Source organism: Puma concolor, chromosome B3 (genome assembly GCF_028749965.1).
Source record: "Puma concolor isolate L17-30 chromosome B3, mPumCon1.1.hap2, whole genome shotgun sequence".
NCBI lineage: Eukaryota > Metazoa > Chordata > Mammalia > Carnivora > Felidae > Puma > Puma concolor.
In genome coordinates this window covers 80,333,653-80,349,654 of record NC_141672.1, presented here as the reverse complement: position 1 = coordinate 80,349,654, position 16,002 = coordinate 80,333,653, and the positions used below count along the sequence as shown (strand labels likewise).

The 16,002-nt window shown below is 40.8% G+C and overlaps 1 protein-coding gene across 4 annotated transcripts in view; it reads right to left on the bottom strand.

The window, feature by feature from the left end:
• Positions 1–16,002, bottom strand: part of FMN1 (formin 1) — a 429,625-nt gene that overhangs the window by 392,742 nt on the left and 20,881 nt on the right. For all 4 annotated transcript variants that reach the window (XM_086710287.1, XM_086710286.1, XM_086710289.1 and 1 more), the window contains one exon: positions 314–2,299. In XM_086710287.1, coding sequence (XP_086566413.1) covers positions 314–2,168 — 1,855 coding nt within the window. In that variant the 5' untranslated portion in view covers positions 2,169–2,299. The remainder of the gene's footprint in view (positions 1–313; positions 2,300–16,002) is intronic.

Genomic DNA, 16,002 nt, shown 5'->3' with positions numbered 1-16,002 from the left:
TTCTTTCTGCTAGTCCCTGTTTCCTTTGAGAGTCCTGAGGTAAGCAACCATGGAGGCAGCTTTAGAATATGCCAAAATAAAGTATTTTTTAAAAATGTTTACAAAGTATTGCTCCTAGGAGCCACTTAGACCCCTGACCCGTAAGTCAGCACCATCTACACCGTCTCCACACTCTCCTAGGTCACTCCCGCTTCTCTTGCCTCAATGTGAACTCACAGACCTGGTTAAGTAGCCAGGCTCTAAAGAGCATGAGCAGATTACAGTTTGTGAGCCGCCCAAGAACAGATGCAAAGTATCTCACACGGGGACTTACCTGGAGGTGACTGGTACTGGGGCCGAGCTGTGGTCTTTCCGGGCCCCAAGCTCCTTTCCAAAGGTTCCCCAGACGCCAAGCGAGGTTGGCCTGCTCCAAGGGAGGTCGAGCTGGCTCCTTTGGTCTCCGTGACCTTTGCAGAGGTTGGTGGCTCCAAGGTGTCAGCAGAGGAGGACCCAGAGAAAGTACTGCTCTTTCTGCCAGGAGAGTCATCGGGAGCCGCTTCCCTCTCACCAGGCAGCGGAGGGAGCTGGAGGACCCTGTGATGCTGCCGAGGGCTGGGAAGCCTTGGAGAAGGAGGCGAGGGAACAGGTGACATCCGTGTGTATGCACAGGACTGAGAGGATGAATTATTCAGCGGCATGCTGAGGGCTGCCAGGGCTGGGGGGGACGGTCTCTTCTCATCGCCTCCGGGTTGTGACCAGTCAGGGCCTATACTGGGGGGCGGATCCAGAAACAAGGTTTTGTGACCCTTCAGAGGCATCCCAGCTTTCCTCTTGCTTCTGGTTTCTGGGAGGGTGTGGGTGGCTAGCGTGCTGAGGGGGAAGCCCAGCCTTTTCCCCTCGGTGGCTTCATCTACCTTCTCACTCTCTATCACCTTCAGCAGGACCTTGTTCACAGCCCCCTCGGCGCTGGCTGGGATACGTTCCCTGTCCGGTGCCTGCAATGACCTGTCTCCGTGCTGCTCTGTGCCCGGCCACCTGCAACCCTGAGTCCCGGCCTCGGCTCCAGGGAGGGTGAACAAGTCTGCTCTGGGTATAAACTCAGCTTGGGCTGCTGGGCAAATGGCAACGCTTTCCTCACTCTCAAGATGTGTTTTAACTACTCTTTGCACCTGAGTGGACAGGTCCTGGACTTTGGCCACCACTTTGGAAATAGGCTTCTTCCCGCATGTACGCTCACCAGACTTCTCCCTCCGGCCCTTTTCTGCCTCTGGATGTTGCTCAGGGTCCTCACGACGTTCAGACAAATCTGTTTGCTGGTGCGCCAGCTTGCGTGGGCCCCTCTTTGGCACTCTAGCACCACTATCATCTCCTGGCTCTGTGGCACTGCAGTCAGGGGGCAGCCCTCCTCTTCCAAACCCAGTGCCCTCAGAAGTCTTCCTGAAGCTCCCACTGGCATCCAGTGCACCGGGGATCTCTGGGGGACAGCTCCCTCTCCACTGTACGGAAGATGTGAACGCCCCACTTGGGAGCAAGTTGCCTTTCTCCTCTAGAAGCCAAAGATTACGCCTTGTTCGAGAAATAGGAAGGGAGTTACTGGAACAGATTTGGTCCTTCCCCATCTGAGGAGCCGATTCCTGGCCCCCACGCCCTTTTCTTCTTGTCCTCTTCTGTGGAAGCACCTGAAAGCTTCCTCTCCTTCCACCAAACCTCCGGGGCTTTTTGTTCCCATGGGCACTCCTCTTATTGAGACAGCCCACGGGGGGCTCACCCGGCCAGTCACCAGCACTCTGGAAACAGTCGTCCTCAGGGGCCAGGCTCACGGACAGCTCCGGTAGTTTCCCCTCCTGGCTCCCCATCGTAATCCCCAGGATGTGGTCTGAGCTCAGCAGATTGGCCAGAAGTCTCTCCCTCTCTGCTGTGAGTTTGTACAGCTCAGTTAAAATGTCTTTTGTGGGAGTTTGCTTGAAAAATATGTCGCCTGGATGTTCATTCGGCTGCAGGCTGAGGCTGATGACGTCTGACCCCTCCCTGACTTGGTAGCAGTTATGAAACCCTTTATTGGATCTGTCTAGAGTTACAGTGCCCTTGTATGAAAATCCTCTGACTTCCCCCCTTGGAAGATAGAAGCTGATGTAGCAGACTTCAGTAATGGGCTTACGCAATTGGAGGGTGCAGTGAGTGCCTTCCATTATGCCTACCTAATTATTCATGCCTTGGAGATGCTGGTCTGTGGTCAGGCTTCCCAGGCTCCGGTGGTAGGGCATGTGATGGTGGCTAAGCAGGGAAAGCAGCTGACAATCATCTCCAGCAACAAGACTGCCTGGTAGAAGAACAGGGGAAGAAAGCAGCTTGTGTAACAGACTGCATAATCACAAGCCAACATCAATCAAAGCATAGTCATGACCTACCCTTCCTCTCTGGCTGGCCTCAACCAACTCAACTCACACCAGCCAGAAAGCTGACTGCAACCTCTTCCCCACTCCCATCCCACCCTGGACCAGAGTTTTTCTACAGCCGAGGGTTGGGAGAGCGCTCTAATTTCAGCCCTAAGACAAAAGTTCCTTTTCCCCACAAGGGGAATCACAATATACCCTAGAGCAGGTCTGTCAACTTCTCTAGGCTTCAGTTTGTGTTTTTCTATTAAACACAACTAATAGACCTCCCAGAAATCCCACAGAAAAGGGACTTTGAGATCCTTAGAAAACATAGACATTTTAAGAACTTGTGTTTGCAATATTTGCAAAAATGAGTCAAGCTTTTTTATCTCCAAAAAGTACTTGTTAACATTTGAGATTAATTATCTATTTCACTTAAAGCAGTATAAGGGAAAGGTATTAGGCCACAAATTTGGAGTCTTTCCTGAATACAACTCACATATCTTTGCCAAAACAGTTAAAAGTGAAAATTTTTAAGTTTGAAATTTAATTAATTCAGGGGTCTTAATCAAGACTGTTTGTCATTTTCCCAACTTCTTGCCCATTTAAGGCCAAATGGAAGGACAGAGAAAAAGCAAATATCTATATGCTACTGCTGGCCTTGTATGGACTTTCCATGTCTTTACCCAAAAAAGGAGCTGAAAAGTCACATAAGCAGTGAAGGTGGCTGTTCTCTCCTGAGATCTGAGGAATACCAGGAATGTCTTTGTGGCTAACGTCCTCCTCTCCCCCCAGACCAAGAAATATGGAGCTTAGAATTCTGTATTACAACACATTGTAATACAACAAAACAAGCATTTCCTAGTCTTTAAGACTTCCGTGGCTAAACGACATTCCCCCTGGGAAAGGGTAACACGGTAACCACTTATTCATCATTGATATCCTTTGGGAATTATTTTCCTCAGATACTTTATAACTAGTTCTAAATAAGAAAAAACTACAGAAAAGTACATTTTGAGTGGCAGAAGAGAGAAAGGAGAAAAGAGTTTTGTAACAGAACCTCCTTGAGGAAGACAGATAAAAGTGATAAAAATGAAGGTTAAAAAAAATGCACACATCTGGTCAACCCACAAGTGCCAGGAGGACTGAGAGTACTCGGAGAAAGGGAAAGTGGAACACCATTTCAAAGTGCTAAAAGAAAAGATGTGTTAAGCCAGAATTTTATATACAGCTAAAATAGTCCTCAAAAATGATAGTGAAATAAAGACATTCTCAGACGAAGATAGAGTTAGTTGCCAGCAGACCTGCTCTAAAAGAATCGCTAAAGGAAGCTTTTCAGAGAGAATGAAAAAAGTAAGAAACTTGTAACATCAAGAAAGAAGAAAAGGCAACAGAAATAGTAATATCTGTGTAAATATAGTATTATTCCTCTCTTGAGTTCTTTAAACAATGTTTAACAGTTGAAAACAAAAAATATTACATTTTCAGTGGGGTTGCAATATATGTACATATAATACACAAGACAGCTACAACATTAAGGAGATGCAGTAAAGTATAATGGTAATTTAATTCTGACTACACTGTGAAGAGTTAGGCATGCATATTTAGTCCCTAGTGCAACCACTAGAAGAGATATAATGAAAAATACAATTGATATATTAAAATGGAATAACAAAAAAACATTCAAATAACGCAAAAGAAAACAAGAAAGGGGAAACAAAAGACAGGAACCAAAAAAGAGGCAACAAACATAAGTAAATAATAAAATGGTAAACCTAAATTTAAACATATCAACAATTAACATTAAATGTCAATGGTCTACACACACCATTAAAAAAAAAGATTGTCAGGGGCGCCTGGGTGGCGCAGTCGGTTAAGCGTCCGACTTCAGCCAGGTCACGATCTCGCGGTCCGTGGGTTCGAGCCCCGCGTCAGGCTCTGGGCTGATGGCTCGGAGCCTGGAGCCTGTTTCCGATTCTGTGTCTCCCTCTCTCTCTGCCCCTCCCCCGTTCATGCTCTGTCTCTCTCTGTCCCAAAAATAAATAAACGTTGAAAAAAAAAAAAAAAAATTTAAAAAAAAAAAAAAAAGATTGTCAGGGTGCCTGGGTAAACCTAAATCTAAACGTATCAACAATTAACATTAAATGTAAATGGTCTACACACACCACTAAAAAACAAAAGATTATCAGGGTGCCTGGGTGGCTCAGTCAGTTGAGTGTCTGACTCTCAGTTTCAGCTCAGGTCATGATCTCATGGTTTCGTGAGTTCAAGCCCCGCATCAGGCTCTGTACTGACAGTGCAGAGCCTGCTTGGGATTCTCTCTCTCTCCCCCTCTATCTCTGCCCCTCCCCCACTATGCTGTCTCTGTCTCAAAATAAATAAACTTTAAAGAACTTAATAAAAAATAAATTAAAAAACAAAGATTGTCATAACCTGTATGGTATGCACTTAAGGTCACTGGCTTGGATGAAGTTTACTCAAGAAAACTACACAGTTTTAGACAGACCAAAACAAAAACAAAAACAAACAAAACAAAAACAAAGGTTGTAGAACAGAGTACTGGAAACACAGCTATTTAAGGGCTAAACGGAGGGAAACAAGACTATGCAAAGCTGAAAAAGATTGGGTAGTAAGATAATTCTTCATATTTTGTAGCTACAGAAATTAAGATTCAGTGATTTAACTTCTTACTATGCTTTTATTATAGGTCTGTAAACCCTAGCTCTAACATCTTTCAATCAGTGTTGCCAAACTGAGACCAGAACCCATGTCTCAGACACTAGTGGTAGATTACACCAGACAGCTTCCATAATATAAGCTGTCTTATAAGCTTCCTCCCTTCCCTGACAATAACAAGAGTCACATACCCAGTTACATCTTTAAATTCTTCGCTTCATTCTCACCTATCATCTCTTCTTAAAGACCTGTTGCATTTTCCCTCTATTGCTACATTTTCTTTTGCAGAGGAAAGGGCAAAAACAGTGAAAGTCATAGCCATGGTGTTGTACTATGATGAACCTTTCAACTAAAGATCAGGTGATACAGTGTAGAAGATAAAAGGAGTGACTTTGGGGTTGTAGATCGCAACATTGGTCATGTGGCTTGTGGCAGGATACATAGCAAAGTAAGTCCCTACCAACTATAAAAGAAAAGCATCCCATTCTTGGAATTCTAAACTTTAAAACAATGTTGTAAAGTTGTACCTTGTTTCCAAGATAAAATACTCTTCTACCAGGTTCTGTGGGTCCAAATCCAGGTGCAAGGGGGCTTCTTCATGCTATCGGTTCATAATTTCTGAGTTTCCAATGATCATGTAAGCAAATAGGGGTGGTGCTCGTAGTACCTCTCTCTCTAGGCCTTACCATTTAACGAAAGAAATGAAACAAAAGACATTTCTGCAATGAAAGGTAGGGATTGAGAAGTGAATTGTTTTAATTATAAAGTGGAGTTGCTTGAAAAGGACAAGGTTCTCCTGTGAATGCACAAGAGCACAGGTATTGATACATCAGTGGCACAAAGACAATCTAACTTGCCTGAATTTAGCATCCACAGGACATCTTAGAGGAAATTTACGGAAGAAAAAAAAAGATTATTTCATATTAGAAAGTGAGTTTCAGAATTAGCTTTGCTACAATTTTGGATATCCAAAATCCAAATAATTTAAGATAGATTATTGCAAAGAATACACACATTTTCAGACACTCTTATTTCCCCATTCTCTTCTGCAGTTTGAAATTATTTTTTTTTAATTTTTTTTTTTTTACGTTTTATTTATTTTTGATACAGAGAGAGACAGAGCATGAACGGGGGTGGGTCAGAGAGAGAGGGAGACACAGAATCCGAAATAGGCTCCAGGCTCCGAGCTGTCAGCACAGAGCCTGACACGGGGTTTGAACTCACGGACCGCGAGATCATGACCTGAGCCCAAGTCAGACGCTTAACCGACTGAGCCACCCAGGTGCCCTGAAATTACTTTTATCAAAATTGTTATGCACATCCTCCACTATCATTAATGAACATTTACAGGGCTGTCTCTGGAGCACAGAATAACTATCCACACTTTTCCCCAGGATCTCTCAACCAAAGAAAAGACTGTCAGGATTCAGCCATCAGCTTAGCATCCCTGACAGTGTCTGTATGTGGATAAATACCCCTCAAGTATTTTCTTCTTTCCTTTGTGAAATGAGACATTTAGTCTCTAAGTTTACGATACACTAACTCAAAATATTATCTGGTGACACCTACTAGCTAGCCAAGAAACCACAAAACTCCTCTTTGAAGAAAAAGAAAGTATACCCTGAGTAAAGGAGCTTCAACCTCAGCACTCTCCCAGGCACCATGGCAAAGGCAGGCTTCAGAGCAGGGCAAACACTTCTGTGCAATAACCCATTAGCAAAGCAGAGGGCCGTGCTGAATCATCACACATATTTTCCATCTGAGAAACCAGGGGGAAAAAAAACTCAACTATATGTCTTGGGAGAAAAAAAAAAGCAAAATAACAAGGAAAGCAATGTGGAGTGTGGTTAGATACACCAGCACTATAATTCCATGCTGAGTTCACAGGACTATTTCAAGCAGCATTGGCTCGCTCTGCTTTGACTAAAATACAGCAGCTCTGCAGGCTCCACACACTAAATTATACATCTTAATTTGGCCTACAAAGTAACCTTCTCTGGTTATGCTCAGTGTAAAAGCACTTTGTTTCCTGGGGACCCTTCATGCCTTCCATTTCCTCTGGCAAACTCCAGGCTGACAGTCTCTCCAAGACAACACCACTGTGGTGATTTCTTCCCTGAGTCTTTTTCCAATAAGCAAGTACATGATTTCACTCTACCCCAAATGGAAATATCTGTTGTACCCCATCATAATGGGAAATTATTGTCTTTTTAGTAGATGCTATTCACTGCTCATAACATATTTCACAAATGCCTAAAATAAGATCCAAGAATTAGCTGCAGCCATCCTGTCTGCTTACTGTCAGCTTCATAATTGATTCTGGCCCTAGAAGGCCAATGCAAAGCTTTACTTACTTAGCCATTGGCAAAGTAATGCCTTATGATTCCATCTGAGCCCAATACTGATAAGATAGATTATCTGTAAGTTCCATTATTGAACTGGAAATTATCCATCTGTCCATTCAGATTCAGGCTATACCCTTCTACACACCACTCTAAACTCCAAGAGACTGACTCAACAAGCTCCCTGGCACTCTGGCTTCTACTGGGTTTAGACGTCAGGAAATACCAGCAGCAGATGGAAATGCAGAATGGAAGAAAGTTCGTATTTATTTCCTGGCTCCCTCCCTCCTAGTACAGCCTCTACTGAAGACCCCAGTTCCTCTTGGGTAGCCTTCCTCCAGGTACAGCTACCGTCTCTGGGTATGAATTACAACTCTCTCCCATTGCTTATCCAGGCCTGGGTAGCTTTGAATTCTGCCTCTTGTGTGTGATTTTGGAAAAGTTAGTGCCTGTCTATCTCCTTCCAACCCACACCCATGGAATGCAATAGTACTATTCTTTACATAGAAGATATGAAAATAAAGGTAGGTTTGCAATAACCTTCTAGCTCTTTTCCCCCAGCGGTATTTTTTCTCAAAGAATCTCTACCACACTGTAAGAATAGAAGAATAGAAACCACTAGCTAAATTATTGCAATACAAAGCAGAAAGAGATTCTATAAGACATCAAAGAATAGATCAGAAAAGGTTAAAGAAAGGAGAGACACATCATGTTTGTGGGATCAGAAAATCCTTCAAAAAGAAGAAAGCATTTGAAATAGCTCCACACTAAAGGATAAGGTTTTGACAGGTATGATTTTAAAAAAGGGAATTCCAGGAGAGGCATTATACAAGACTGAGAAATCTGCTAACATGTACAAAGGGAAGAAGTACTCTCTTTGCCTGCTTTTAAGACATATGTCAGGAGAGATAAGTCAAGAAAGAGTGACAAAAAACTGTCAAAAGATTTGAATCCAGGTTGGTGGGAAATTAATGCTAACTTCCTACACAAATGGGAAGACAAGGATGGGTTTTGATCAAAGAAGTAGTTTGTTCCGTACAAACTTAAGAAGATGAACCTAGGAGTAACGTCAGAATAGAATGGGGTAGGAAGAGATCAGAGAGTCAAGAATGAGGCGCTCTGGAAAACATAAAATTCTGTAAAGAGATTAAAAAAGAAATAAATTAGAAGGTGAAATTACAGGCAGAGTTTTAGATAGTGATTTTAGCAGAGTAAGAGGACACCAAAGTATATTGCAAAGAGCAAGAGAGAGGCTGGTAGTTAAGAGAAAAAAATAAGAGTAGCCTGGACGAGTATCAAGGTATTGTCCTTGTCGTTACTTTTATTTTGTTTTGTTTTGTTTTTTTAAGAAAGGAAATCTAAGCATGGTTTTAGGTTGAAAAGAAGGAGGTAGTGAAGAGGGAGATATTGATGATACAAGCAAAATATGGAATAAAATATAGGACAACAGATGAAAGAAGGCACCAGAGGAAGAAAAGGACATGAGCCAGAGGACACACAGGGAGGGTAAGCCTTGATAAGAAGGAGGTTGCTTCATGCTCAAAGACTAGGATAAGTAAAGGGAAGAAGATAATTATGTGAGAGCGGTAAAATTGAAAGAGTTTACATATTATCTCAATGATTTTTGGTTTCTTCATAAAAATTCTATAATTTTATGACTTTCTTTGTATTCTTACACTGTCACAAGAAAGAAAGAACTAAATCAGTCTATACTTCAAAGGCAAAATTTGTACCTTTGAAACCCTGATTTGACTAAGAAACTACGAATACTCCAAGCTAGGGATTATTATAACATACTGGCAAATCTTTACAAAAATAAAATAGAGGCCAAAGTTTGGTCAATAGAATTATTTTGGTTAATAAATTTCTAGCAATAGCCACAGATAATTATCAAAAGATAATAAAAAGGGCTCCTTTTTGTGTTTGTTTATTAGTTGCTACCTAGATATGCTATAAGCTGTGAGCATTGAAGATTTTCCCATAGACCTCAGAGAATCCTTTATTCACCTCTCCTGTACCTCTTCAAAGCTTCATACATAAAGATAAACAAATATCAGCTTTCCATGTGATCTTCATGAGAATATAACATACTGAGATCTTCAACACATCCATGGCTCATGTCACTATCTGGCTTATATCATCATCTTTGGGAGACAGATGAGTATACTGAGGAAATGAACCCCTTCTCTATGATTTAAAAAAAGGAATATGTATATATGAGATTCTTACTCATTGAATGTTCAACGTCCAATGGCCAATGTTTGACTACACGGCGTCTCACAAAAGTGGGATTTGTAAATTCTTGGTAAAACAAAGGTAGCCTCCTTTTATAAATTAAGAGTATCTTTTTTTTAGATTTTTTAATCTTTATTCATTTTTGAGAGAGAGAGAGAAACAGAGCACAAGCAGGGGAGGGGCTGAGAGAGAGGGAGTCACAGAATATGAAGCACGCTCCAGGCTTTGAGCTGTCAGCACAGAGCCCGATGTGGGGCATGAACTCATGAACCATGAGATCATGACCCACACTGAAGTTGGATGCTTAACCGACTGAGCCACCCAGACACCCCTAGGAGTATCTTTTTAAATATGCAAACCCATTCTCTGGAGTTTGCTTTTCTGAGAACATCAAATCAGAAAACTCATTTCATATATTAAGTTAATTTGCATTTCCAAATTAAGGAAGCTGCTCTCGAACAACAATTTTTTTTATTAGACAGAATAAGGGGTTAAAATAGGCTTTTCTGTTCAATGGACAATGGCTCGCCAATTTTATAGAGCAATAAAGACAGGCAGGGTGCTTGGAGGGCAGTCTTGTTTAAAGGTCTGCCACATACACATTCTTGTCAAGTGCACATAGAACATTCTCCAGAATAGATCACATATTAAGCCACAAAATAATTCTCAACAAATTCAAAAAATATTAAAGTCATAGCATGTATCTTTTCTTACCACAACATACGAAATTAGAAATCAACCACAAAGAAAATTTTTGGAAAGAGCACAAATACATGGTGATTAAGTAACATGCTGCTAAGTAATGAATGGGTCAACCAAGAAATCAAAGAGGAAATCAAAAATTACATGGAGAAAAGTGAAAATGAAAGCATAATGGTCCAAAATCTTGGGATGTAGCAAAAGTGGTTCTAAGAGGAAGTTTATAGCAATACAGGCCTACCTCAAGAAGCAAGAAAAATCTCAAATAAACAACCTAGCCTTACACCTAAAGGAGCTAGAAAAAGAAAAATAACACCCAAAACTAGCAGAAGGAAGAAAATAATAAAGATTAGAGCAGAAATAAACGATATGAAACTAAAAAACAAAAACAAACAAAAACAAAAACCAATAGCACAGATCAATGAAACCAGGAGCTAGTTCTTTGAAAAATCAACAAACTGATAAATTTCTATCCAGACTCATCCCCCCCCAAAAAAACAAAACAGAGAGAGAGAGAGACAGAGAGAGAGAAAGGACTCAAACAAAATCACAAATGAAAGCAGAGATATAACAGCCAATACCACAGAAATGCAAACAACTGTAAGAGAATATTATGAAAAATCATATGCCAAAAATTGGACAACCTAGAAGAAATGGATAAATTCTTAGAAACATATAACATATAAAACTGAAGGAGGAAGAAATAGAAAATTTGAACAGACTGATTACCAGCAAGGAAATTGAATCAGTAACCAAAAAACTCCCAAAAAACAAAAGTCCAAGACCAGATGGCTTCATAGGTGGATTCTACCAAACATTTAAAGAAGAGTTAATACCTATTCTTCTCAAACTGTTCCAAAAAATAGAAGAGGAAGGAAAATTTCCAAACTCATTCTATAAAGTCAGCATTACCCTGGTACCCAAACTAGATAAAAGCACACTAAAAGAGAGAACTACAGGCCTGATGAACACAGATGCAAAAATCCTCAACAAAATAAAAGCAAAATAAATCCAACAATATATCAAAAAACTCATTCACCACGATCAAGTGGGATTGATTCCTAGGGTGTAAGTGTGGTCTAATATTCAGAGCAATCAATGTGATACATCACATCAATAAGAGAAAGGATGAGAAACATATAATGATTTCAATAGATGCAGAAAAAGCATTTGACAAAGTACAGCATCCACTCATGATAAACACCCTCAGTAAAGTAGGTTTAGAGGGAACATACCTCAACATAATAAAGGCCATATATGAAAAACCCACAGCTTACATCATCCTCAATGGAGAAAAACTGAGAGCTTCTTCCTAAGATCAGGAACAAGACAAGGATGTCTATTCTCACCACTTTTCTTCAACACAGCCGTCAGCATGGAGCCCTATGTGGGGCTCAAACTCATGGACCGTGAGATCACGACCTGAGCCAAAATCAGTTGCTCAACCAACTGAGCCACCCAGGCACCTCTAGATAGAACTTTATTATTATATTTTTTATTTTAAGTTTTTTTAATGTTTTATTTATTTTTGAGACAGAGAGAGACAGAGCATGAACGGGGGAGGGTCAGAGAGAGAGGGAGACACAGAATCCGTAGCAGGCTCCAGGCTCTGAGCTGTCAGCACAGAGCCCGACGCAGGGCTTGAACCCACAGACCGTGAGATCATGACCTAAGCCGAAGTCGGACACCTATCTGACTGAGCCACCCAGGCGCCCCTAGACAGAACTTTAAATGCCATGTAGTACTATACGGAGGAAAGCAAGTGGGCTCAAAGCCACTCCTTGGAAAAGATCTTTCATTTAAATATGATTTTTAGAAGATTTCTCTGATTAAATATTCAGGATCCTACACGGGACTATAATTTATAAGCAATGGTTCTGTAAGGTGCATCTGCTTCCTCTTTGCTTGGCTGTTCTTGTTGAGGGAGGCCATACCGGTGTTAAATACTCACCAACACACGTTTACCATGGGGATGGAAGAAGGCCCTATTCATCTGAATCTAGTGTCAGTTCATAAAATCTGCTGTGAGAGTTTGTCATTTTGAGATGTTTTCTGCACAGTACCAGTAACCCTAAATACAGTGATGTTCAACAAGGATCTGCCAAGAAAGGGATAGAGTAGCCCAGCACTGTGTGCCGATCCAGCGTTCATGTCTGTTTCAGCACAAACAGCTAGAATCACCACTGCTGTCTGGCAAGATGCTTTTCCTTAGTTGACCAATGAAGAGGCAGGAAGTTAACAATTTGTAGACAGGCAGTCAAATTAAAGATAATGGTGTGCTACTAAAATAGGTGGATTCATACTCGGTTGGGAAGGAGAAAAAAGAGGAATGTGAACAAGAGAAGGAGGCAGATATTGGCCGACCTCAAGAGTCCTTAATCACTGCTAGGCACTAGGCTTAGTGTCTCCTATGCCTCCATCATTGATTCCCATAGTCCTACTAGATAGCTATTAGTAATTCTCCCATTTTAACCACGAGAGCAATATAAGCTTAGAGAGGTTAAGCAACTTGCCCAAAGTCACAAAGTTATTGAGTCACAGAATTGAAATTTGAATCCAAGTCTGTCTGTCTTAAAAGTCTGCATGTAGAAGTTACAAAGCACTGCATTTCCTAAAACTTTAGGAAGAGATCATGAATTCATTATGGGAGACCCTCAAGAGACCTCTAACACTTCTACGTAAGGATTATTTATCTCCTCTTCAGAAAATGATGGTTAACAGATTATGGCTATTAAGCAAGTTAAAACATCATGTTACCCCTTAGCCAGAATATCAATTCTCCACTTGGCAGCAAAGAAAAAGAAGATGTAATACTTGCAAAATTCTTGCTACGAATTCCACTTTGTCCTGAAAGAACACCAGTACTCACGGCTTAATATTTCCACTAGGACCTAAAGAAAGACTTGCCCACAAATGCCCCAGAGGAGATAAGAAAGGTTAAAATTGAATATCAGCATTAAATTTGCCTCAAGTTAAGTAAGAGAATTATGACCGAATGTCAGTAAGTTTCTACCTCAGGAAATGTAATAAAAAGTATCAGAGAACTCCCCCCAGCCTCCCTCCTTGGAAGCAGTTCCCCTTGTGATCAGGGGCCTGGCTGTGGGTATGGACCCTTGGAACTACGTTTGCTCAAACATTTAAACCAAATTCTACCTTTGGCAGGAGGCTGAAGCTTTCCAAAGAATTATCTCAACATCTAACTAATCTGTTTGCCATCTGAATTTAAAAGAAAGTCTCAGCCACAGAGGGTAATTATCTTATTCCTAACTCCAACAGGTTTAAAGACACAGACCCTTTACACCAAAGTAGCTGCAGTCAGACCCAAAGCAAAGGACAGAATACAGTCTTGGGCTCAATTCACATCTTTAAAAAACCAGGCTGCTCCAAGAATTCCCCATATGATTGACACTTACACTTTTACTACTCTGTGCAACAATATCATGGGCACAATTCCTGCAGGTTAATACATCACACAGATGTTTAATAGTTCTTTCATACCATGTACATGCAATTTTAAAAGCATTTCCAGGGGTACCTGGGTGGCTCAGTCAGTTAAGCATCTGACTCGACTTCAGCTCACATTCTGATTTCATGAACCATGGGACTGAGCCCATGTTGGGCTCTGTGCTGACAGTGCAAAGCCTGCTTGGGATTCTCTCTCTCCCTCTCTTTTTTCCTCTCCCCCACTTTCACATATGTGCGCTCAGACATGTACTCTCTCTCTTTCTCTCTCTCTCTCTCAAAATAAATAAATAAACTTATAAAAAAAGCATTTCCAGATCATTCCACAAGTTCATTCTCAACAATATATTAATTGATTTCAATTGAAAGGCAAAAACATAAAAAGGCTATTATTATATCAGAAATTAAAAATTACAGCTATCCCTATGGTAGGCTTGGGAAGAATAAACGTGAAGGTCATTATATGCATTTATGAAACCGATGGAAAGCTCAAAGCTTTGAGATATGGATGGTTGCCCTGGATAACTTGTAATAGCAGCCTCATGTTGCTTCTAGAACTCTCTTATATTCCTAGGATTCAAAACATATAAAAAAATCCTTTGAAAAACATAAAACAACTTAATAAAAACATATTTGAATTTGAGGTTGCGAAAACTGCTTAGGAGGACAGAGGAAAAAATATGCACAATAAAAAAATGAAAATGCATTTTGAGACAAATGGCTGTTGTTCTGATTCCCAAAATAAAGAGTGGTAAGTCTCTCAGTCTCTCCCCCTTAAAAGCACACAAGGGAACCTCTTGGGACTAAAGGACTCTGAACGTGGTTCTGAAATCAGGAAAATTTTACATTGCCTGTAGCCAGTTTCAAAGATAGTTTGAAATAAAAGCAAATAAATACTGGGTACAGCAAACAGATCTGTGATGATAGTTAGAATACAGAATGATAAGGAAACTAAGGTCTGGGGTTCTATCACTTTTTATAGCCTTTTAGAAAAAGTTGCAACTGGCACAAATTTCTGTCTCACAAATGCAAAGTAAATCTGAATCAGATGAGGCCACTAGGGAGCACACTATCAAATACACCTGTATTTGGATTAAGTAACAATGGTCCCTAAAGTGAACTTTACTTGCAGGATATATTGACTTTCTAGTTGAGAGGAATCTGTGTGATTAAGAGATCAGGATCTACCAAGAAAATCTTTCTCAAAGGGACTGACATCATCAGGAGAAACATCCATTTGGTTGTGTTAGGGGGGGTCTATTTGAGCCACAAAACAAAACCAAACAACACTACAGTATTCCACTTATTCTTCCAAAAAGCATGCTTTGAAATATTAAATATTTCAGTAAATACCAACACTGTATAACATAAATAATTTCAGGGCATGCAAATTTAATTCCACCAATCATTCTTGGAATTTAATTATCCATGTAGTGAAAATGATCCATGGGGTTTTCTTAAATCCTGATGTTGGGAGACAGAATATAACATTTTCTGGGGCACCTGAGTGGCTTAGTTGGTTAAGCATTCGACTCTTGGTTTCAGCTCAGGTCATGATCTTGCAGTTTGTGAGATCGAGCCCCACATCAGGTTCCATGCTGATAGCATGGAGCTTGCCTGGGATTCTCTTCCTCTCTCTCTGCCCCTCCCCCAGTCATTCTCTCTCTCTCTCTCTCTCTCTCTCTAATAATAAATAAATAAACTTAAAAAAAAGAATACATGTGGGGCACCAAGGTGGCTCAGTTGGTTGAGCATATGACTTTGGCTCAGGTCATGGTCTCACGGGTCATGAGTTTGAGCCCCATGTCCGGCTTTGTGCTAACAGCTCAGAGCTTGGAGTCTGCTTTGGACTCCGTGTTTCCTCTCTCTCTGCCTCTCCCCTGCTTGTGCTCTGTCTCTCTCTCAAAAATAAATAAACATTAAAAAAAATTTTTTTAAAGAATACATTTCCCCATTCCTTCTCTTCTGTCTCAATTGCTTGTCAGACCCCAAATGCTACTAATATAGCCATAATGATAGTTAGTTAGTCTTCAATCCTAAAATGTTTCAGTAAAATGAACACAATGAACACATTCACAAACAGATTTAGACATGTGGCTGTTTATACAACTGTGCATTAATATCATTAGCTGCCACCATGATGTACCACACGTAAAAAACAATGATTCAGATGGGAGACCTGTGTTATACATCTAAGGTACTCAGAGACTTTACAGTATTAGTGGAAGTATGAC